General features: G+C 42.1%; 1 protein-coding gene across 1 annotated transcript in view; it reads left to right on the top strand.

Moving 5' to 3' along the window:
* Positions 1 to 9,940, top strand: part of UMODL1 (uromodulin like 1) — a 74,139-nt gene extending 64,199 nt beyond the window's left edge. Inside the window, exons 18-22 of the mRNA XM_027689045.1 lie at positions 94 to 330; positions 1,187 to 1,346; positions 4,056 to 4,143; positions 6,399 to 6,606; positions 8,272 to 9,940. Coding sequence (XP_027544846.1) covers positions 94 to 330; positions 1,187 to 1,346; positions 4,056 to 4,143; positions 6,399 to 6,586 — 673 coding nt within the window. The 3' untranslated portion in view covers positions 6,587 to 6,606; positions 8,272 to 9,940. The remainder of the gene's footprint in view (positions 1 to 93; positions 331 to 1,186; positions 1,347 to 4,055; positions 4,144 to 6,398; positions 6,607 to 8,271) is intronic.
* The last annotated feature ends 15,500 nt before the right edge of the window (positions 9,941 to 25,440 follow it).

Genomic DNA, 25,440 nt, shown 5'->3' with positions numbered 1-25,440 from the left:
GCTCAAGAGGTGGAGAAACAGCCACTGATTTAGGAGTTACAGAAGCATACAGTAAAATTTGTGGTCTTTAAAGGAGGCTAATTGATTTTCCAGACTTTACACCATCTTTGAGGACTTGCATGGATCTGGACACTTCAGAACACAAATGCAGCTGTTTATTGGGAACTCCCCAATACCAAAGAACTTCAGTGTCTCTGCCAGTGACGATGTGCTGATCGAAGTAGGGATGCAAAGAGAGGACAGCAAGCTCAAGGTGGTTCTCACTGACTGCTGGGCAACTCCAACTAATAATTCAGTGGATCCCCTCTCATTTGCTTTTATCAGCAACAGGTACAGCAATACCACTTTACAAATAGCATCTGCCATGCCTTAGATCTTCCAGTGGCACTGACTGCTAATGTGTTACATTTTAAATGCCTTTTGTGTGTGTTCTTGTCATTCACGTACATGTTCCCTTTCCATTTGGACTGGTCACACCTTTGAACAACAATAGTAGGTGTGAAAATGGTTTTCAAAGGGCCATGTCATAGTTGTTTGAGCTTCCTTGTCTTCCCTACAGTTTTGCCAAGGCATTGTACTTTTGACCTGAAGGTGATTTTGGCAGTCAGCAGTGAAAGAGCATTGGAAAAATGTGTGCTTTATTTCTCTGTGGTTCAGAGGTTTCTCTTGTGGTTTCAGCTTTACCAAGAGCTTATATGCCTCTCATCAATGAAGAAATAGGTTAGCTAATCCCTCACACATGATATTAATGCAGCCTCTGGTAAAAGAGGAGCTTTGTTCCTGTCTGGATCACTAATGTCACCCCAATGTCACACTCCTTGGGCTCACCTGCCACCTTAAAATACAGAACAATCCTTTTGCTCAGTAACAAAACCTATTCCTTTTAATGTGATGGTTTTTCAACCTGTGTTTGGTGAAACCAAGTTTAAATCCTTCTTTCTGCTACTCTTTTCCTTGTTTTCCAACCCTCTGACCACTTCTCAAATCTCTTCTTCTATTTGGTTACTGTGACAATAAGCAGCAAACATCCCCTTATCATCACTGCACTGCCAGAGTTGCTTCATGAAGGGTCTGGCTGTGACTTCCTAAAGGAAGGAAAGGCCTTAGGACCCAAATTATGTGCTATAGCCACAACCTGCCTTCTCTAGTCCTATCTGTTGTGTCTGGTTTTCCTCTTCCTTTTCAGCTGTCCCATCCCAAATACATACACCACACTGCTAGAGAATGGGAACTCGAACAAAGCCCAGTTTAAGATGAAAATTTTTTCCTTTGTCAACAATTCTGTGGTTTACTTACACTGCAGAAATCGTATCTGTATGGAGACACCGGGAAGAACCTGCAGGACAGTAAGTGTTTTGCTATTTTTCTCCTCAAAAATATATTTTTTTTCTCACTGCCTTATGCTGTCCTGCAGTGGAATGGAAGGAGTAATGTTTCCAAACTGGGTTTAAATAGCTCTTGAAGTTTCCTTTACTGGGAGCAGAGAGGAGTGGGGAAGGACTACAACCATGTGGAAGTGTCTGCCTTTCTTCCTGTTCCTCATACTCATAGTTAAAACCTGAGAATTGGACCTTCCTCCTCTGCGTAGGGGTGGCTGGAAATTAGACTGTTCAGGAAAGTATCAGCTCAGATGGACATGACACAAAAAAGTGAGCAACCATACTTGCAGTGACAGCAGGAAAAATCAGAGTAAATTGGTTCAGGACGTTTTCCTGTCCTTTTTTTTTTCTTTTCCCCTAGAGATTTGGTGCTTCAGCTGAGACTTTAGGTGCCAGGACAGGAAGCTCAGTGGCATTAAGTTTCTAGGTCTGTGACTCTAATAGAGTTTATTAGGGCTTTTTAAAGCCTGATTGCTTTTTAAAGCAATAAACAAAGCAGTGTTCTGATAAGAACTGCAGTTTCTAATTGTCTGTGCTGCAAAGCATTGCTTTGTTTCTTTTTACTTCCAAGTAAGTGATACACAACTTTATCTAAAAATGTGTTGCTATTATAGAAATAAGAAAAAATATGTTTTGCTGATGACTTTTTTTTTCCTTAATAGCAGACAGTTGGGAATTCTCTTCTTCTGCCAACCTTCCTGGCTCTTTTTCTATCAAGGATGTTTTCATTAGCAGTTTGGTGTTCCTCCATTGTTTACCACTTTCCTCTAGCTCTAAATAACACAGTTTCAGCCCATTATAAAGCAAACAACCTCTTCCTGGAAGATTAAAAATGGCTACCAGAAGATACTTGTTTCCTTTCTCTAAGTATAAAGTTTCCTCCAAATGTAGTAAATAAATAAATAAATAAATAAAAAAGAAATAAAGTAGGGACAGGAAACAAGACTGACAGTGGTAAGATGGCTCCAGTTTTTGCAGTTCAATATTAATATACATGTCAAAAATCAGTGGTTCAGCAACTGCCAGTCTATGTCTTCCTTTGCAGGAGGTGGTGCCCTCCCTGAATTCACTGTGCCCTGCACAGTTGAGGAGGAATATATCTATATATCTATCTATACACATATATCTATATGTATATGTGCATTTTTCTTTCTCCTATGCAAAATTCACCCCCCTGAAAAGTCAGTGAATTCATTATCTTAGATTGAGACCAAACTGTGATGTGGAGAAGACAAGCATTAGGCACCTCTGCATAAGGATGACCTTTTTCTTTTACACAGAAGGTGGTGGGAGCTGCAGAAGGTGCAAAGATCAAGAAAACGTGGAGCAATAGGGTATATTTGGAAATAGTGTAAGATGGCTGGGAAGGGGCCCAGGGTCTGGGATCTGATCCTCTGATCTGTTACTCTGGAGAATACAGACTTCCTTAAGGTCTGGTTTGCTTCAGCTCTTTACCCACAAAATTGAGACTTATATGTTGTATTATTTCTTCTTCCTCAATCTGTTTTTTTTCCTTGTTTTCTCAGTGGAAGAGAGTAAGGTGCTTTAAAGTTTAGAGCTGAAAACAGTAGACAGGCTGGGGAGCGATGTAGTAAGAAATGAGTAAGAAACATGACTTTGAATGAGGAGTGGTGTCTGGTGGAACGTGGCTGCCCCGTGGCCACGTGGAACCACAAAATCATTGCCATCAGTGAGCAGCTACATGAGCACATTCTCTAATGGATCCACCCAGCTGGGAAAGCTACTTGAGGGTAGGCCAAAGACATAGACACATGGGTATTTTTCTGGGGGCTGACCCAGCTGAAGACACTGTTTTTGGCATTGGATTGTAGAGGATTTTCAGTGTAACCAGTGGTAACACATTCTTGTGTAGACAAACTGGTAGGGCACCCTTGCAATTCCCTGCTCTCTTTTGCTGATTATAGTATGATGCTGCAGTATCTCTGTTTTATGTGCACTTCCAGGAGAACCACAGTATATTTTTAATAATACCAGTAGGCTGCAGTTCCCATCAGAGACCTTTAGGCTGCAACTTCTACCAAAAAGGTGGCAAACAAAGTGAATAGTGCTGTCGAGGCAGCGTGCAGAGGATGAGTGTGCTGCATGTTCTGAAAGTGCTGCTCACACAGAGCTGAAGCAGCTGATCCCCAGCATTTCACAGGGCAGGGCTTTCAAACTAGTAGTTCCCAGATTATTAATTCACGTGTCACTGAAGTTGTGTGTAGCTCCAAAACGACACATGGCTTGGCAGGGACTGAAAGTTGCTGCTGCTTTTGGTGGTGCTGGTTTCAGCATCTGCTGTGCCCGCCATGGGCAGTAGAAACACCCCAACAAAAATGTTTGCAAAACCCTGGTGTATAGAAATAGTGATAAATTTATTCTCCCATAAGGCTCCTCTAAAACAAACAGAAAGTTAACAAAAAGAAAGGGATTGTCTGTGTGAAATGTCTGTTCACAGCAGTGCTTTCCAGTGTGACTAATTACAGATTTCATACTGATGCCATTTCCTTTTAACTTCTTTTTGGTGCTAATTTCAGTTTAACAAAGCATAACATTAAGAAACAAAAACCCCAATGAGTGAGAATAGCACGGGGCTTTCACATGCTCATCAGAAGGCTTTGTATTTTGGATTAAGTAAGCCACATTACTTGTTGGAGTTTGAATTGATTGTTGCAGAGATGCCACCCCATGGTTCGGTTCCTGAAGGCTGGAGAAATCATTGCTACACACAGAACATCCTGGGGACCCCTGTGTAAAGCAGCTGGTGAGTTCTGAACAGATGCTTGCAAAAAAGGGACACCACATAACAATCATTTCGAGATCATCTTTTACTGGCAAAGGAAACTGAAGACCTGTGATGCGAGGTTTTCATGCTCCTCTGCATATATCCCTGAGGATCAAGGGTTCTTGCTGAAGCCACGTGGAGAACCCTGTGCCCTCCTGGGTGAAGTGACTGTCAGGTTGTCAAGGGAATGTAGAAAGGAAGATAAAGTGCTTTGTGCAGCTGTTTGCACAGGGCAGCAAGTGCAGCAACCACAAAATCAAACAGCAATTTCGATTGTGAAGTGTGAAAGCAGCTTCAATCTTTCAGATTGCAATCGGTTCTCCAAGTGTTTACCCTGCTGTTAGTCTGCAATTGTGTTGATCTGTGAAGTCCGATATCAGAGGATGTAAGAGATTTTATTGTTGTGTTTCCTTTGACTCCCTGGCATTGGCTTCTTTACCACCATGAGGGGAAGTGGCAGAGAGCACAGCTGATGCACAGCACGTTGGAGGAGAGGTGCAGTACAGGTTAATAGAGAGCAAACACCAGCATTATGTACAAGCAAGGTCTGACTTGTTATGCACCCGCCTCTTCTGCATTCTGAGTGGTGTTTTCAAGGGCAACTGTGATCTGTAATGTTTTCTGTCATCAGGCCTCCTCCAGCCATTTGCATTCATAACTTATTAATCTAAAACACTCTCTGAGAGTATTTGGGCTCGCCAGTATCAGAGTTTTAACATGTGGCTGCTGTGAATAGAGAACTCACAATGTTCTTTTGGACCTAGAAATGGACTCTGACTTAGCATATTGTATTTTTCTTCCATTACGTGCAAATATTGGTCTGTTCGAACAGGCCTTCAGTGTTCATTTCTGAACTAGTTCTTTTTTAAAAAAACTTAGCTATTAATGCAGCTTGTTTTGTTCTTCAGCTCTTACGACAAGCAGCTCTCACACTCCTTTCCACAGGAGACTCCAATGCTTTTCTGATACTGAAAAATGGCCATTTCCCCAAATGACCTCTGCTGAGGGGAGTTTTATTTGGGTTGTACTGCATTGATTCCTAGGCAAAGGTGGCTCTACTAAAGGTTATCTCCTATTTCCAGTTTGGACACTCACAACTCATTTTAAGTGTGAGGATAGACCTAGACAGTGATCTACATCTCTGTGTTGAAGGAGACAACATGAATTATGATGTCAGGTAATAACAGGTGTAACCTGTGCAGTAAAACATGAAAAAAGCTTTCACTGCTCTGCCTACACTTGGCCACATTCCATAGCAAAGGCCACTGCTACATGTCCTTAGGAAGGCCTGTTCTGTCTGTATCTGGATACAGGCTGCCACTTCCACTGTGCATGTTCTTCTTCGTTCCTGTATTTCATACTAAAATTCAGAAATAAGACTGAATATGTTATACAGCACTGCTTTGACCTGTCTTGGAATGATGCCCTGGATGTTATGCAGCTTGGACACAGCTATTACACGCCTCTGTGGCTGCCAAAAATCTTGTCTGTAATTGCAGGAATGAATGCAGTAGTATTTGCCTTCTGTGCACCTCAGGTACCACATAAGTGCTTGGCTAAATAAGTGCTGTCCTGAAAATGTAAGCACACAAATAGATGATTTATGTAGGTGCATCAAGCCTTTACAAGAATGAATTGTAAGTACATGTACAAACACGAAGAGAGGCACAATGTTAAAGGGAGAGGAGTATCTTTTGGCAGATTTGGACAAATATATGGAAGTGTTTAAATGTAAAGCAGGAGAACACATTCTGTTGATGGATGGTGCTGCCTTGGGAGACAGCTGGCAACACAAGACTTGACACAGTACACATTGAGGATCCTTTCCTAAATACTTTGTGATTAAAGAAGAGTTACATATGTGATAAAAGCAAGTCAAGTGGGTTTTAATAATCACAGATGAACAGAGGCAGGATTAAGATGGGACAATGCTTTGCCTTCAAGGTTCTTCTTTCAAAAAGTCTCCAGTGTTGATTCTTTAATTCTTATTTTACTTATGTCTGCGGGGACTCTGCATTTGTATGCAAAAGGGAGAACATGGACTGTCCTCATGACCTTTCCATGAGAATCACCCTCCCCAGAAGGCTGATACACTACTGCATCACAGCTCTGTGCTGGCAGATTCTGTTGGCTGATTTGTAGGAAAGGCTTGTTTTTTACCCCAGTAAAATATTTAAGGATTTCAAAGCTTTTTTTCTTGCACCTCTTGGTTTTTCTTTTTTTTTTTTTTTTAGCATCTGATTTGAAGAGGGAAAAGCAGGCTGGGATGGGAGTTGGATACATCATCCTCATTGCCCTCGCTGTGGTTGGGTTTGTGCTGGGAGTTGTGAGCCTTCTCATTTTCCAGTGCCAGCGAAAGATGGGAAGATACAACTTCAGAATCAAGTCTGACAACTTCAGCTACCAAGTGTTCTATGATTAGAGATCCTCAGGTTACCTTGTGTAAGTACTGAATTATGACCAGTTACTTTTTTTTAGCTGTTCATCTCCTTCCTGAAATGGTGAAATACTTGTAGATGACCATCCTCTATTTGAGAGTATTTGAACCTGCTCTCATTTTGGCTGTGGGTGAAGGCCACAGAAGGAAGAAAGAAACTGTTCTTGTCTATTTTCAAATGCTGCAGGACTACAGAGGAGGAAGACAGCATTGTGTTCTTCATCTTCCTTCATGGCTTCCACCTCAGGCAGAGTAAATGACACACCACTTGAAAAGAACACCAATAACCATTTCCATACAAGAAGCACATCACTTTTGGTTTTGGACCATGGATTAGCATAATAAAGGAGACAAACTTTAGCACTGTCTTTATAAACTTGCTTCAGAAGTTTTCCCTTTCTGCAATAGCTTGGGGATTTTTGGTGGTTTTTAGTTTGTTTGTTTTTAAGAAATATTTTTCAAGAAAATAGAGGGATGTTAAACATAAAGAGCTGGAAATGCAGATGATGTATGAATAGTGCACTCAAGTGCCTGCAGAGGGTCTGAAAAGATAGCTCTGAGGAGACTTAACCACTGTCACACGTTCTGTCTCTGCAACTTGGGAATTTAACACTATCCCAGAATATCATAGGGTTCAGCACTTTTTCTGTAAAAATTACTGTTCTAGTAGCTCACCACTATTTGGCTTGCTTGCCTCTTTAAGAGGAGGAGAGAGAGGTGAGAAAGCTGGCAGGCTGAAAAAGAACACCTCACTCAGTGGAAAAAGAGAAGAGAAAATAAACAATTTTTGCTGCTGGCAGCCCATGATTACTACTACTTCACAACTCAAGGATGTTTACCCGTGGATCAAATTCTGTTCCTGGAAACAGGCTTGTTTGACATTGTTACCAGAGTTAGTCAGCAATCCTTTCCTGGGGGAGGGCTCCTGCATGACAGTGCAGCTACCGTGACCACAGTAAGTTCACCGGACTCATCATGATGGTATTTGCAGATAATTTAGTTCGATTCACCCGAGCGCAATAATGCTTGATATAAATCACAGAGAAAGGGCAGGGAACACTGCACCCCAGCTATCAGCTTGTAAATCTTGAATAGTAGGCACCAGTAGCTCATTTTCTCCCAGTTTTACATCACATTGATCACACTGTAGTCACCCATCTGTGGGCAGCTCCCAGGAGGTGGCTGCAGGTGAGGGTGATGCTCTGATGGCTTCCCAAAGGCTGGGCAGGGCTACCTGTTGGGATTCCAAAGGGATGATACCCAGGACTCCTTGGACTAACTCCAGCAGCTGTACAGTTCCATCAGTGACAAAAGTCCCACCATGGAGCCATAAAGGGCATATTGAGGTTCATTAAAATAAAACCAGCATATGAAGCCTCTGAGTCTCTCCACAGAGAGAAGAATGGCTTGTCTTATATTCATCACCCTGCTCTCTTGAGTGGTCATGGGTGTTTACAATACCTGGGAATTCTGGAGTTGTGCAAACAGAGTGCAGCATAAAGGATATTTTCAGGCTCATGATGCTTACACATCACACTTTAGTCTCAGCTAATGGCTCCTTTTAGAAGCTGGAGCTACTCAGCCCTTCTTTCCTATATATTAACTTTCTTTGGAAGTTACTTTCTTTGATTTCTCAATCATGATTAATTTGTTTTAATTTTTTTTCCTAGTGGGATCATGTCTCATCACATGGAGAACTGAAACTTGTCTTCACTCAACATTTGGCTTTCATTGCTCTTCTCAGTAGTGGACTGGATGGGTTGCAACACTGACCCTTCCAAATTAATATCCTACAAAAAGGCTTCTATACCCTCTGTTTTCTTTCCTCTCTTTTTTTCTTAACAATCTACGTCTTCCCTGGTGTCCTAAGAACTATTAATGACTACAGCTCCAGCTTCAAGTGAATTTTGGCAGTTTTTTCCATGGATAAAATAGAAGGGAAAAACCAAAGACCTCATTATTAAAATTCCAAGATTTGGCTCTCCCACTGTACCACATCACTGTGTGCCCATCTCAGCATCACTTGTGCCCTTAGTATTGACAAGGTGCATGTTTTTATAAATATTCCAGGAAGTGAATCATCTAAACCTGCAGAGAAATCTCTTTTTCGCTTTGTAATTCACTGTTTACTTAAGGTGAGGTGGAAACTTTGAGCTGCAACAACGTTAAAGACCTAATTGTGCAATGCCTTAAGTATACTGAGAACCTGGAGAACAAGCATTGGATTTGCCACCAAGTAAGGAAAAGGCACCGTGAATTCAGAGCTTAACCTGCTCAGGGTGTTCTTCAGCACTCTGATTTTGGGATTTGGTTGGAAATTCTGTAATCGACCAGGACTCAGTGGAAAAAGAGAAGAGAAAAAAGAAACGATTTTTCCTGCTGGCAGCCCATGATTACCCAGATAAGCCAATTGGTACCTGTATATTCTGTTAATTAGACCATAATGATCGTGCAGTCAAGCCACAAGTGAGAGCACTCCAATTATAACTGAATAGTTTATATATTTGAGCTGAGTTTTGCCCGGCTGCAAGACCATTATTGCTGCAGCAAAGGCTCAGTTTACACACTCCATTGGGTACAACAACAGTTGGTTCAGCTGGATAAACTGGAACAAAAGCCATTTCCACACAGTAAGCATCTCCTGCAGGATTCTTTCCTGGAGTGCATTTCTCTGCTGCTCCAAAACTCCACTTCAGGGAGTGTGTTGGAAGATGGAGAGTGAAATGATGTTGTAGCTTGTCCCACCTCCCCTTTATTATGTTTGCTGCATGTACTCCTCCCACACAGTGACAGTCTGCTGTGTCTGGGTCACATTTAATTCAGCAATTTATAGTGAACAAACTAATTCCTCCTCAATACCAATGGACAACATTATAAATAATTCTTATTGGAAACTGGTCCTTAAGTCAAAGGCATGAACACTGTTAGTAGCCATAGCACCTGGGTGCTGATTTTTTGGTACAGAACAGAATAGGAAAGTTGCTTTTCTATTCCCCTAGTCCAATTTCTGTTAGGTAATAAGATTAATGGGATAAAACACTTCCACATTTTGCAAAAGGTGATACTAATGGATCTTAGAGGTTTTATATACACCTTTTAAATACATAAATACACTTCAGAGTTGGTCATTTGCATTGGGCTTTAGATTCAGGTGACTGTGTAAGGAGTAAAACACTTTGACTTGATTTGTCCTTGCTACCATACCAGATCTTTATATATATATATATACACACACATATAATTTAGTTGTCATTAGTGAAACTAAATTATCTTTGCAGTCTTAGAGTCTGATGAACATAGAAGCATGGAATGGTTTGGGTTGGAAGGGACCTTAAAGACCATCTAGCTCCAAGTCCCTGCCATGGCCAGGGACACCTTCCACTAGACCAGGTTGCTCAGAGCCCTGTCCAGCCTGCCCTTGAAAACCTCCAGAGATGGGGAGTCCACAACTTCTCAAAATAACCCTTAGCTTTTTTAATGTAGGAATCTCTTAACTTTTTCTCAGTTTTCTCTCAAATATGTAATGTGTTTGCCTTCTGCACACAGTGAAAGAATAAGCGATTTTGTTACAAATATTTTTCTAGTTTTTAGTACTTACAATCCTGAACTCCTCGGAGGTGACAGGACTAGAGATCTGCCTATTGATTTTGGTGGAGCTATGCCATTTACAAAAGCTGAGCACTAATCTTTGGAGAAAATGCAAACCAATAGCTTGTCCCTGACGCTTTGCATGCTCAGCAGAAACTGCTATTGTGACTGAGTCTGTTTAAAAGAATTTTGATGTCTTAATAAAAGCAGTCTTGTAACTTATTCTTGACTTCTGTACTGTTATATTTTCCTTTATGATTTAGTCACAGGTATTAAGATGTACATTAGTGCATGTGGCAGCTTCAAGTATCAGTATAATGTTCAAACATCACTTAAAACACAATACATGGCCTTACCCAAACACCAATAGACTGCAATCACCAACAACTTTATATATATACATATACTTACTAAGGATCTTTTTCTTCAACTTTACAAAAGAAAAAACATATTTTTAGTTTCACGTTTTGCAGAAAAGGCAGCCAAAGGAGTATTCAACATTCCCAGTTCAATAATAGAATCGTAGCAATGTAGTGATTTAATCTGAAACTACTGTCACACCAGCCTCCCTGGGCTTTTAATTTGTACAGTTCTGACAGCTGCTCCAAAAGAAGAATTGAGAGCTCTTGTGCTTTAAAAAACCTGTAATTAAAGAGCAGCCAGCTCTATATAGCTCCTTTACCCCTGAGGACAATTGTCCAGGGGGTCCCATCCACTAATTCCTTAAATGACAGAAAGTTTGCTCTTCCAAAATTCAGTGTCCTGATCCTACTCTTCACCTGGCCCATATACCTCAGGCTTGTGAAACCCACCAGAACATGATCACTGCAGCCCGGGGTGCTGCTAATATTGACATCTCTAACATTTAAAAACATAAATAAAAATAAATAAATAAAATAATTAAAAAAACCCAAAAACATTTAGTTCATCTAAGCTGGTAAACAACAGGACCAGTAACGCTTCCTCTCTGGTTGGACTGTCTATCACCTGGATTAAGAATTATCCTCCTTGCACTCCAAGACACTCATGGATTTCCTACAGATTGCTGTGCTCCTTTTCCAGCAGCTGTCAGGGTGATTGAAGCCTCCCAGCAGGATCAGAGCCTGCGAGTATGAACGTTTTGTCAACAGACTCCCCTTGATCAGCGGCCTGTAGTAAACACCCACTACAAGGTTTCCTTTGTTGGTTTGCCCTCCAGTTCTCACCCATGAGCTCCCAACTCGTTCATCACTGTCTTTCAAAGACAGCTCTGTGCAGTCAATCAAATTTTTTACACAGAGAGCAAACTCCTCACCCCTCCTTCCTTGTCAGACCCTTCTGAACATTTTATAGCCATGGATTGCAGCGCTCCAGCCACGGAATTCATTTCACCACGTTTCAGACAAAGTTCTGATGCTTTAGGGGGCTCATTTTAGACTGCTGTGATCAGCTCCCCAGGTCAGGGATGAAGCAATTTCACCAAACAAGTAGTTCTGACACTGATTGTTTGGAGAGAATTCTAGAGGAGCAGCACTGACCATCTCCTCTCTCCAATTTGCATTGCCCAAGTTTTGTTCTTTTAATGAAGCACTGGCTCTAGGTAATTATTTAAAACAATGGATGAAAAATATGGAGAAATGAAGATTTAGTTCTGACCTCTTACCTAGTTTTCTAGGAAGTACTTTAGACCAGTGGTGTGCATGCCTCATGTCCCTATTGTTCACTTGGGACACAACACTGCTGACACCTGAAGCGAAACACTCATCATTATTCCTTTCTCTTGTATTATAATGTTGCCAAATTCTGGTCCCAGCAGAGTTGGGGACAAAAAGCTGAGATAATTGGAAAATTTCCTTGTCCATTAAAATATGAACAAGCCATGTTTTTTATATAATGTCTGTTTATAATGTCTGTTTGGAAAGTTTTCTTTCAGGCTGCGGAAGGAAACAACTTAAAGGAACGGAAAAAGTTTAGCTGCAATTGATCTAAAAACATGATGTTGTCTCAGCCTGGTGGAAAGCTTAGAGCAGAGAGCCACCTAAGGGCTTCCCTGATCTGCTCCATAACATCTCCTCTGCCTGGGGATCTGTCCTGCAGAGCTTGTGGAAAACCTACAACTGAGTGGTAACCTCTCCATAGAGATGCTACTTTTCTTCAAGACCCCTCACTTTTTTTTACCCCCCAAGATTTCTCTTCTCTCCTTGCTGTCTGATGATCCAGGCAGGCCCACTTCAGCCTAGGGTTTTCAGGGAATCTCTGCCTGTTTCCACAACTCAGTTCTCTCTGGCTGTGTGTACATCTGCCACCTTGTGCTGAAGGGTGCACTATGTACACTCTTGGATGTGATACTGCCAGAGGGTAACACGGGACACTTGTCAATGCAGCACCTTTCCACATGCAGAAAATTCCCTCGAAGGTGTTCTCTGCCTCTCCTGCCCTTCTTTCCCCAAACAGTGATTTTTTTTTTTCCCCCTGCAACCTAAAGAAAGAAGAGTTTCAGAGACTTAACACAAAGACTTGTACAATAAAAACAATCCTAGCACAAGTGTAAAAGCAGAATCAAGAAAAAAGCCATTTGGAGATGGCAAGGAAAAGAGCAATAAAGGACCGAAGCAGTGAAGCTCAAATGCTGTGTGGAAGTGTCACTAATAAATCACTGGTGTAGTGCTTGCAATGGATCCTGAAATGACAACCCACAATATTCTCTTTAAATCATCTGCTGCTCAATCCTGTCTATAATAAAGGCTATAAAAGAATTGGAATGGTCAGGGTGAATGTGTGTTGCTGCCTAGAACTGAATTTGCTGAAATAATAACTGTAGGGAATGAAAAATATTAACAGTTTTATCAAACTATTTTTGTGTGTGTGTTTGGGTTTGTGTTAGACAAATTTCAACACAATTTAGGAATACTGTAATTATTGAATGCAGAGAGCTCAATTTGATCCTACTTTTCTCCCTTTTCCTCTTCCTGTCCTTTCAGAGAAAGCATTAGTAGAAGTGTTTTTCCTAGGCACGTATAAAAATACTTTATACCTTCTGGAAAATTGCAAGTATCTGTAGGCATTGACAAAGTAATAAACCTTCATTTAAACAGTGATTTTCTCCTTTTCCTGCTTTACTATGGAAGAAACCATTCTAAAAAGGAAAGTGGCATTCCTCTTCAATGATATTTCCATTCAAGCCTGTAAGCAACACAATCTCTTGGCACTTGCTTTTCTTTGGTGTCTGTTTTTGCTACGGATAACTCTGAGGAGGAGCAGAACCTAAGGACAGCGAGAAGAGAAAATATGCCTCTGTTAGTTTATCCATGGTGCAGTGAATATTTGGCACCTTGCTACATGGGTTTACTCTTTCTTCACCTGAATAAAGCCTTTGGGAAAATCCAAGGGTAAAATTGGAAAGCTTAATATAAGCATTGAGGAATGTTTGGGAACTCCAAGTATGGTGACATTAGGGAGCTATTTTCAGGGATATTTGGAAGCAGATCAGACAGGACAGGTTATGAGTAGCAGTATTCTCAACTGGCTGACACAAATCCATCCCAAAGCACCAAGAAATCTCTGGGATTGTGAAGGTGACTCTGAATTCCAAGAAGAGACTGTCTTTGTGACAGAGACGCTTGGGAAGAATTTTCATTCAGGTAAAATTATTCCAGCAAACAATATCACTGTATCCCTGGGAATGTGCTGGCAGCTAATAGCACTATTGACTGTGGATTCTTCATGGCTTATGTTCAGTAATACTGAAACTCTTCAAACCCACTGAGGAAATGTCTGGCTTTGCCTCTCATAGTGCTTTAGCTTTGATATGAAATGCCTGCCACAAACAATGCTCCCGTTTATTGGCTGCCTTTGGCACCTGGCAATTTGAAAGGATGAAGGAAGGGCTTCACATTGATATTTTGGACAAATACAGCTATTATTAGTACATGGAGACAGAAGGGTCTTGTGTTTGTTCTAGTGCCAACCTTGAGAGACTAATTACTGAGTATTATAAATGAATAGCATCTCAAGCCTAGTCTAGCACATTTAATTGTGCACTGTTTCATACCTGCTCAGAGAGAATGTGAATTGTCCACTGAGTTACTCAGCCAAGAATGTGAAAATATGGCTGAATTTGGAATAGCATGTTTGCTGAATCCAACTTTAGTTTTTACAGAGCAGCTTTTGCAAAGCACAGGGCCAAACCAAATGCCACAGCTCTTGTCCATGTCCATAATACATAAGTCAGGAGATAAACAAGACGCTCTTGGCTTCTGGAGGAGTTTTCTTTATGTCCCCAAAAGAGTTTCAGCTGATAGGTTGTTTGAGACTACATTTTGCAGTCCATTTAAAAATCACCCGGTTTAGTCTCAGAAGATACTAGATAGCACTGCAAATTTCCTGAGTTTCTTGGTACTTATTTGAGTACCTGTTAGCATCTGTTTGACTGCCTGTTCTCCTCCTTTTCACTTGTTTGGCTACAGCTGTGACATCTAATTTTTGAACAGGAGAAAGGCACCTCTGTTGTCTGAAAGATCTATGAGAAGCATGACCCTGTAAGATTTAGTCTCTCCCCTGAAATGACATCTGACTCTCATCTGACTTCTTATGAAACCCAAAGTCAGTATGGCAGGATGTCCAGGCTGCCTTGTCCTATATCCTGGTTGTCCTACATCCTGGACTTCTCTTGTGGGACAGTACACCTGAAGATAACACACAATCCCTCTTCTACTACTTCCTAAAACAGACCATTGGAAGCTGCATGGGAAGACACATGTTTAGCAACTTCTCCCCAGATTTGTTTCTTAAACTGATATTGGTATTTTCATGGAATAAAGCCACACATATCAGAGAAAGGAACACCTGGGATGGCCTATGCTACTGACCTATTGCCTTCTTTCTTGTTACCACAAATGCTAGTGTTTTCCCATTGATAGGAGCAAACTTGAGGTAAGTCTGCATGTCATCTTCTTACTGGAATTCCTGCTGCATTTGGCAGATGATGGGTGAGGCAGGAGATCTGACAAAGGATGAAGCAAGGCCTTAAATTGTTTCTGTGATCGTACAGCTTTTTATCTTTTGTTAAGGAACATGTGTTAGTGACTGTCAGCTGAATAAACTGCATCTGTGCTGTAAGAACACTTGCTAGGAGTTTGTTTTCTTCCCAAATCTCTATAAAGATATAAACAGAACTGCCTTTTCTTTTAGCACTTCCCGAGGGAGTCAAATGGGCCCTGCTAACCTACTTCTGACAGAATCCCTTAGCCATGCTCTGCATTTTTAGTGACACAGGTTTATTCACCTGCAGGTATCCAGTTACAAAATCTGCAATTACAGCTATTGTAGTTCATAAGTGCTCGCAAACCTTACATTATTAATATGTCTAAACAAAATCTCATGGAAAGTTTTACTGCATTGTTCCTGCAAACGCAGCCCTGACTAATCCACTCAGCACGAGTGGGTGAGTTAATGTTCTGTACCTGTTTTCCTGTTTTCTGCGCTCTCTTCCAAGAACACACAGTGGTGCCTTTTAGCCTCTGCTTTGTTAGGAGGTGATTTGCAGCTCCTCACAGCTGTAAATTGTAAGCACCTCTTTTGAATATAAGATACACAGAGGGATTTGAATGGGCACAGATCAGGAGTCTGGAAGCCAATAAAACACCTTCCTCTGAAAATGGAGGGAGAAAACCCCAGTTTGCCTTACAGAGCAGCTCCTTGCCAGGCAAGCTGAGTGGTTTGGTGCTGCTCAGCAGGCACACAGCAGAAGGACAAGGAGTCTGATGTGAGCCATCCCTTGGCTGGGCCGGCCAAGCAGCTGCTCCCCTCTCCATGGTGTCTGGATGAAATCAGGGGCTGATTTGCACCACACTCAGATGGTGAAGGAGACACCTCAGCAGGAATCACTGTCCCTGCTGAGTTCTGCCCCGGGGCTGTTCCTGCACTGACCAGCCATTATATCTGCTGAAGGGAATGTTGCCTCCTCCCCAGCCCAGGGCTCAGGGGCTGCTCCAGCCTCCTGGAGATCCCCTGGTTGAGGGTCAGCCATCCATCCCTCAGCCCTGCCCATGCTTAGCTAGCAGTGAGTGTCTCCTCCTGCTGCACAGAGAGGGCAATCTCTCCTCTGCCTTTTCAGATGGAAGTTGTTTTCCCTCCTGTCGGCAGTGTTAGTTTGGTTTTTTTCCAGTCCTGCCATTGCTTTGCCATGTGATGGTGCCACAGATGATACTGTGAGGGTGGTGAGGCTCTAAAACAGGTTGTCCAGAGAGGCTGCGGATGCCCCATCCCTGGAATTGTTCAAGGCCAGGTTGGATGGAGCTCACAGAAGCCTAGTCTAATGTCCCTGCCCATGGCAGGGTGTTGGAACTGGGTGATCTTCAAGATCCCTTCCAACACAAACCATTCAGTGGTTCTCTGACTTTAAACCCTAAAGCTAACCTCTTCTGTTTAATTCCTGCCCTCTTGTGTAACACTGCAAAGTCAATTGCCTCCCATTCTTGCCCAGATTTCATAACCACAAAACCAGGGGGAGGCAGCTGTACTACACACACCAAGGTGAGCCAGCCACGGGTAACACGTGGACAGAGAGCTTTTGTCACACTGCTTCCTTGTCACATGATTTGGCACTGGTGGATTTTCCTTCCCAGCAGAAGGTGGAAGCTGTATCTGAAATGAAAGTAGTGCTTCATTCTCAGTCTAGTGTTTCATTCTGCAGTGAGAAGTTCCTAGTGATCTGGCACATTATTCCTGTTTATCTGCTGAGCAGAAGAAGATATATAACTAACTGTTCAAAGTAGTTTGAAACCATGTCCCAAATATATCAATCAATGCATGTTTTAATTTTATTTACTGGCAATAGCAAATGGGTTGTGGATAAATTAATTAATGTAAGTATTGTAGCATTTAATACTTACAAAGCAGTTGATCTTCCCATTTTTACCTGAGTCAGTTTAGGTATTTCACTTAATACTCACCAAGGCAGAGCATGGAAGAATTCTTGCACTTGTGAGAAAGCTGCACATGTACTAAAAGTTCTGTCTACAAGATACATGTGCACTTATTAGAAAGATACTATCAGCTCTGCCTCTGAATGGCCTGGAAAAAATGGGGCACACTCTTAATGAGATGTAGCTAATTAATCCTAAAAGACATGGGAGAATACTGTCAAAACCAGTGCCAATTGCCTCTAAGGCTCACTTGGCAATTGCTGACAGGGAAACTGTGAGTGCTCCCCCAAGCTTTAACTCAGAACCTGGGAGGTGCTTAGCCCCAACATACATGTTCCTTTATTGCTGAGCAGGTGCTAGTTTATAGGTGCTGAGAATAGCACAGGTTCCCACATTCTTTACAGGTAAATAAAAGATGGGTTTGGTTTTCGTTGTTATTTCTTTTCCTGTTGTGAATATATTTAATATTTCCAATTCAAACTTCGTAAAGTATTATGATTTACGGCATATTTTTAAAACTTGATGACTTGCTATGTCTTGGCAGGGTGCATTTATTACTGCAAATTATATGTCATATTATTTTGTACCACAGATATATGTAAATTCTCAAAGTGTGGTTTTAGCTTTCAAAGGGATTTGCAGAGCCATGCACAAGAAACTCCTGATTGATAACCCATGTGTGACACAGAGGTCATACACAAAACATGTAAAGACCCCTTTTCCCTAGATTCCTGACCTGTGACTACCTCTTAAGTCTGTGCAGGTGGTTCTGACCTCAGGAAAGAATTTTTTCACTCATTCCTCCACACCTTTCTCAAACTGTCCCTTTGAAATAGCAACAGATAACATAACTCAGTTGTTCACAGTTTGCTGCTACTTGCTACTTACTTCTATTTAATAAATACACATTGCCTATGGATTTCTCTTCTTTTTTTTGTCCTGTGGCAAATTAAGTGTTGCCATAGAGATCAAAGGCCATATAACTTCTTTTCAGAACTGGATACTCAGTCATTTCTAAGCTTCTTCAAATGGAAATGGCTTCTGTAATACAGATCCTGTTCTATGTCTGTGAGTCACTCGACAGAGTAAATAGAGAAACTATTTACAAGACCATTTAGTTGACAGGACAAGGGGGAATGACTTCAGATGGAAGGAGAGCAGATTTAGATTAGATAGTGGAAAAAATTTTTACTGTGAGGGTGGTAAGGCCCTGGCACAGGTTGCCCAGAGAAGCTGTGGCTGCCCCATCCCTGGAAGTGCTCAAGGCCAGGTTGGATGGGGCTCTGAGAAACCTGGTCTATGGAAGGTGTCCCTGCCCGTGGCAGGGGGATTGCAACGGGATGATCTTTAAGGTCCCCCATGACCCAAACTATTCTGTGATTTGAGAATTTATGGTCAAATGGGTTGAAACAAAAGAGGAAATGCAGCCCTTTGTAGCACAGAGTATGACCTCTGGGAAAAGTGAAGGTCCAAAGTTTACAGAGAAGGGCAGTGCTTCCTTCATGCAGCTTTCCCTCTGCTGTGCTCTTGGATATACTCTCAGAAATATACCTGAATATACTCCCAGGAGACTCTCCCAACCATCTGTCCATGACCTCTCCAGAAGGCATCCCATGGCCTAAAGAGGGTTTGAGGCCTGAGGCAATATTTTAGCTCTTCCATTTTGGCTCTACTGCATTCATACACATGGATGAACACGTATTGTGCGTTCCCACATTTATATGCAAAAAAAGACAAGTATTTGTAACTGATCTTCAGACATGACGTATTTACTCTTTTTACAGTTCCAGCTGTCTGCTGATAGCCATCTGGCAAAGTTGTTGACTGTCTGCTCAGATTGTTACAGGGAGTTTCCACAGGTTAGGAGAACAACTCAAGGACAGGTATGAGTGAGGTGTGTCATTATTTCTGTCCTACACCTGTTTTTTTTTTTTTTCAGTTTTGACCAGCAAGAAGGTGAGGAGGAACTTGCTCAAAACTGTATTTGCATTATAGTTGTACCTTGCTGTCTGAGGTATCTTGCTGTCCGATTACATCACTCCTGAAAACTGCTTTTTCATTTGTGCTGATTCAAAACTCTCCCTTTTCTCCTCTTTGCCCCTTTCATTCGGGGTAGACAGACTCATCTCCCTCTTCAGCCAACAGTAGTTCATCTTGAGAAACTAATAATACTGAGTTTCTGGCAAGGTTGGAGTGCAGCAGGTAAATTCACTACACCAACCAAATGAACCTGCTCATGATGTCAAGACACCAGAATTTAGGTGGTAGAACTCTCCCTGGTGTTATTCTCTTATCCACAGAGGGAAGTGAAGATATTACTTACTTGGAGAAAGGAGGAAAAGCTCTGGGATTGTAAAGGTGTTTAGAAAGTCACTCAAAATGAGTCAAATCTCAGACTTCACGGTATAAGAGTGGGTTCTTTCTTGAATCCTACAAGAGTATGTCTTTGATAAATAACTTAGCAGAGAGGAGACCAACCTCAGAAAGAAAATATATTTTTCCAGTCAGAAAATGAACGTCCACCTGTTCCTCCCTCCACCCCCCCTGCTTCTGGATTGGCAGCAGTATTAGTAACTATTAATTTCAAGTGACATGAGTTTGGGTAAGTGTTTCTTTCCAGTGCTGTTATGCAGGAAAAAAGCAAAACCACAAGCCTGTCTATAGATATAGACAGCCAATTGTGCTGTGAAGAAAAAAATTTACATGCAAACAGGAATACAAATCATCACAGACCAAGCAGTGTCAGTGGGGATTAAGCTGTTTAAACACACCAAATCAAATAGATGGTTTATGACAAATAAAGAAGAAATATGAGTACATAATTACGAGTTGGATTCATGCATGCACTGAGTGATCCAGAAAAGCAGCATATTTTTTGCTGGGTCATCCCTGGTCTTTGTGTTGTTGACACCCCTTCTCGTAGGTCATTTGTGTGAGTAAACACAACTTCTATGACGATGTCAGTGACAGGTGAATGTGGGGAACAGGAAGGAAGGAAGGAAGAGGGAATAGATCTCACAAAAGTTTGTCCAATTTGAGAATTATGGTGCCGTGGAAACAGCAGAGGCCCCATAGGTGTTTCTGAGCAGGGATCACCCATTTTCCAGAACTTTGGACAGTCTTAGTGAAGACGCCCACTAAGGCTTCCCTGAGCACAAAAATGCCATTTTTCTATATAGTGGTACTGTCATCTTTATTTGTATTAGAGTGGTGACAGCAGAACTCACCTGTCCAGGGTGCTCTCAAACTAGAATTAGTGAGCTGTATGGAAAGGGCAGAAGGTTTTCCAGCTTAGGGCACCTTCATGTTCATCTAACCACACTTGCACTGTACTATATCCATGTGCATCTCTCTTGGTTAAAAAAGGGACACCTCGAGTTGGCATCATTTGCCAGTACAAAGAACAGAGAGCACAGACCAGGCCAATGTCTTCCAGCAGCATAGGATGACACAGTTTCCATCTCCCTTTCTCTTCCTGGGGTGTCCAAACCAAAGCACTGTGGGGAAAGTACCTTGAGACAGTGTGTGAGCATATTGTGCTTAGAACTAACTCATTGGCAGACAGTGGAGAGGAGTCTTTTCTGTGCCTATTGACTAGGGACACTCTCAAGCCCCAAAATATTGTGTACAAAGCCTTTTAACTGGCTTGGTAACCCTTTGCTTGGACTTGCTTCAGTCTCACAATATGTCTTTTGCACTTGTGAGTTCCAAAACTGAAAACAAGATTTCTACCGTGGCCTCAAAGCTTCCTAGTCAGAGGAAACAGTCGCTTGGCTTGACCCCTCCAGTTCATACATTCCCAGGCTGGATGCAAGGATGCTGCAGGAGAAATTGTCAGGAGCCTTGCTGAGGCCCAGTTTAAGGATCTTTACTCTTCTCTCCCTGTCCACAGAACCAGACATTTTGTTGTAGAAGGTGCAGTTTGCAATCTACTGATCTGCTACTGGCTGTTCACAATGACTTTCTTCTCCTTCATATGCCTGGAATAAAAAATTTTCAGGGGGATTTGCTCCACAAACTTTCTGGAAACTCTAATGCAGCTGACTTGAAGGTCTCTGGATCAACTTCCTAGTTATTTTTTGAAGAGGAGCCTCAGATTTGTGTTTTTAAGTCTTGTCAGTTCAAAACTGCTTATCTGGGATTGCCCAAACTCCCCTTTTACCTGCCCTCTTTATGTAATTGGATGAGCTGGGACAGTAATAATAGTATTCCTCCATCCAATACTCCATAATACTCCCAAAGGAGTATTATACTATGGAAGGCAGAGGTACAAAATATCAGGTAACTCCTCTTCTGCAGAACCCACATCTAAAGGAGTGGTGATTCAGGAGGGCAGGGACATAAAATCTTGATGAAGTTTGCCTGAGACACTGAAGCTGGATGTGGGAAGAGCTTTCAGCAAAGGTGTGTATTAAACCTGCAGCATACTCCAATGATATTGTGACTCCTTCACTGTCTCCAGTGAGGTCTCTACTGATTAAGAGATGTGTCTAAACAGGTTTGAGACTTCAAGTGCTGAAGTCTGTGTCAGTGTGTCACCCCAGACCACAGGATGCCTTGTGTGCAGACTTCTGTTCCAGAGAGTTTCAGACCTCACTCCTAAAAGCTTGGTCCCCTGAGCCTCTTTGCCAGCCTGACCTCATGGAGACCTGCTGTGCTGCCTGAAGATTGTTTTTCCCTGCTTATCAAGAGTTCTGCCAGTCCTGGGAGCTGATCTGGTTACCTGTCCCCAGGTGACCCACAGCACAACATCCTGCCTGCGTGTGCAGCAATCAGCAGAGGGGTTTTACAGCCCCACATTTTGGACAGGGCAAGGGTGCTTTAAAGTGTCTGCTCATCACAGTAAAAACCAAAGTGCTTGTAACGTGACAAGAGCAAAGATAAATTTTAGCACATCACCTGAACACATCAGTGGGAAACGTTTTGTCTCTAGTCGAGATTTAATCTTTTGCTTTTGGAGGAGCTGGGCTGTGACCAACCTATGGTTTCTTCCCAAAACTCCTCTCAGGTAGTGCAGCCCTGGTCCTCTTGTTCCTCCCTCACATGCCTTATGCCAGCACAGTGCAGTGAGCCACAACATCCCACTATAAGAATGGATGGCAGGGAAAGCCCTTAGCAATCCTGCTCCCAGCTTGTGCCACGAGGCACTTACACATCTCAGCTCCAGGAACAAGGAGAAAAGAATGTGCTGGAGAAAAAATAAACACAGATCTGCAACGATAAGTTTGGAAATGGCACCGGCAGGTTTTTTCCTCCTTAAATAAATGCAGGTTCTGACCTTTGTAGCTTAATTTTAGAGGCTTGACAACGACTTTCGGAGAGTGTTGCTTGTTTGGACAGCACCTTCATTGAAAGTTGGAGTCAGGTTTATGAAAATACCTTCAATCAACCAACAAATCCTGCGGTAAGAAACTATAGAGGAATATACTTCAAGCGTACTTGAGTTATTGCCTTTCCTTAAGCAGGTGTGCACCCTTCTTTGATATTTGTATATAAATCTTTCCCCATAAATTTTTTTCACCTGTTGTTTGAGTCACTAACAGGATAAGTGGAGGTTAGAAGGCAGTTTTCACCTGACTGTTGGCACTGCAAAGCGATGTGTGCCCTCAGGATTGCACAATAAAGGAGAGGCTCCTTCCTTGGCTTGTCTCCCCATTCCCTTTCACCTCACCCACCAGCGTAACTTCCCCCCATCCCTGTCACTTAGAAGAGCTCAACAGAGAGTTGTCATAGAATCAGAGAATCACAGAATGGTTTGGGATGGAAGGGACCATAAAGATCATCTTGTTCCAACCCCCTGCCATGGGCAGGGACACCTTCACTAGATCAAGTTGCTCCAAGCCCCGTCCAACCTGGCCTTGAGCACTTCCAGGGATGTGGCATCACAGCTTCTCTGGGCAACTTGTTCCAGTGCCTCATCACCCTCACAGTAAAGAATTTCTTCCTAATATCTCACCTGATCCTACTCTCAGTTTGAAGCCATTCCCCCTTGTCCTGTCACTACCTGCCCTTGTAAATAGTCTCTCTCCATCTTTCTCATAAGCTCCCTTGTCAGCAGCTTCTTGCAAGACTAATTCAGAACTGTAACTAATTTTCGTGTTTAGTTCATGGTTCCTTTTGTGTCTTCAACAGTAACTGGAAGACAAGATTGCTAGAAATGCTAAACAAGTGTTTTTAATAATTTATGTTAGAGTGGAGTAAGGAGGGCAGATTGGCTGTGGAGTCACAGTGCTTGGTGCTGACACTTTGTAGCTCATGACTGTCCTTCCTCCGAAGAGGTTTCAGTGTAAAAAGGGACAGTGGAAGAAATAAGCATTATGTAAAATACCCAACCACTGATATAAAAATTATTTCTGTTTATCTTTAAGCCATGCAGTAATACATCTCCTATGCAGCAATACGTCACATCACAGAAAAGGAAAGTACTTATCAACAGACAGTGGTCTTTGTGGTTTATATTTCATATGTGCATACATTTAAGTATTTTCTCTGTGCTGTACCCTGTAAGGACATCTATGTCATGAAAACCTCAGCACTGAGGCTTTTTCATATCAGCAGCCTCTGGACCCACCTCCCCTTATGTTCCACACAAAGGGGCACACACCACCCTCCACACCCAATCTGTTTTAAACACTGTGGTTTTTGTTCAGCTGCAGAAACCTGTTGATCAGAGAGAGAGAGATGGTAGAGAATGAGCAGTAAATGTGTGTATGGATAATCCATCTCTAAGTACTCGAGTTATCAGTAGGTAACCACTTCTCCCTTTTTTGTGGAAATATATTCACAGTACAGATACAGCATTCCCCTGCAGTGTTCCCCTTCTGGTTCTGGAGGGACTAAGCAGTGAACTGTCTGACTCACATACAATTTATGGAACTTGAAGAGGATCCTTATCATGAAAGATAAGTATTACAGGGATTGGCCATCGCTATCTGGATTTTCTCCACCTTCCTTGCTGGAGAAGTAAATGGCAGAAAAGCTGCTTCAATAAGAGAAAAGAAAAATAAAAAAATTTCAAGAGTGGCAAAGTGCTCCCTGAAAGCCAGAAGCTCTCATTTTAATCCCACCTTACTACTACTGTTTGGGAAACCTTTTCTGAGAGTGAACCAACATCAGACACTTCCGTGCTCAGTCTTCCTGCACAGGGGCAGAGCTCCCACACTGCTGACTTTGTTATGGTATCATCCATTGTAGTCTGATCAGGGGAGTCCAGGGGCTTGCCTCTACCCAAACCTGATCAGCTGGAAATTGTCAGCTCTCTAGTGGAACCTGTAGGTCAGGCAATGTCCTGGAAAGAATTCCTCTCCACCCTTCCATCATGTACAGCCAAGGTTCATACCAGGACTAGCAGGAAGAGCAACCTCACCTTACAAGAAGTGCCTGAGAGAGATGGATTCTAGCACATACTGCAAACCAATTTCTGTGTTGTCAGGCATTTAATGAGATGTCCAAAATTTGACTGCATTCAGTGGAATGGCTACTTTCATACCATGACTGTAACACATACATCATAAGAAACCTCAAAACCAAACAGGGGCTTTTCTTAGTACAGCAATATAGTATTATTCCTAAAGCTCTTCTATTTCTGTCCACCTACAGCTCTCCCCAACTTGCATTCCTACCATAAAAGTAAATAAACAGGATACCTATCCTCATATTGTTCAATCACTTACATTTATTTGGATTTTAAGCTTTCTTCAGGGAAATAGAAAGTTGTCCAAAGTGCTTGAAATATCAACACACCAGTTCTTCACCTCTTGTGGTACCAATTGCACTAATTCACGTGAAAGCTTTCCTTGGCAGATGAAGGCAGATTTCTGGCCCCTAAGGAGTGATATCTGGAGTCTTCAGGAAATCTTTTTGTGGAAGTACTCGATCCAGGTATCTAACCACTCAGTTTCTCTGTTAATAAAACCAGGGAAATCTATCTTGGGGAAACCCTTGGAGCAGATGGTCTATGAAATGCAGCCAAATCACTTTTGTAAAATGTTTTGAAAATCTCAAATGGCAGCTGCTGTAGAGACGCAAACTTTAAGGTTGTTTCACAATCTTCAGGCACTGCGGGCAAATGACTTTGACAACGCCAGCACAGGCTTGGAGAACTAGGATTTTTCTCTGCTAATTGTGAATATTTCTAATGATTTTGATATTGTTTTATTCGCTAGTGATCGTGGACACTCTTGCTGTCCTGTGCACTCTACACTTGAGATACAGTTTCACAGAATATCCTGAGTTGGAAGGGACCTATTCTGTAGCTAAAACTGGGTTCAAATACACAGTCTGGAGAAAAGTTTCAGATACTGTGTCTGATGTTTGGTTTGCACTTTCTCAGGCTCATTTCCTTTG

The sequence above is a fragment of the Neopelma chrysocephalum genome, unplaced genomic scaffold (assembly GCF_003984885.1).
Source record: "Neopelma chrysocephalum unplaced genomic scaffold, ASM398488v2 Primary Assembly neopelma1_76, whole genome shotgun sequence".
In the NCBI taxonomy this organism is placed as follows: Eukaryota; Metazoa; Chordata; class Aves; order Passeriformes; family Pipridae; genus Neopelma; species Neopelma chrysocephalum.
The sequence above is the reverse complement of the archived record's forward strand: the minus strand, read 5'-3'. Positions and strand labels throughout refer to the sequence as shown.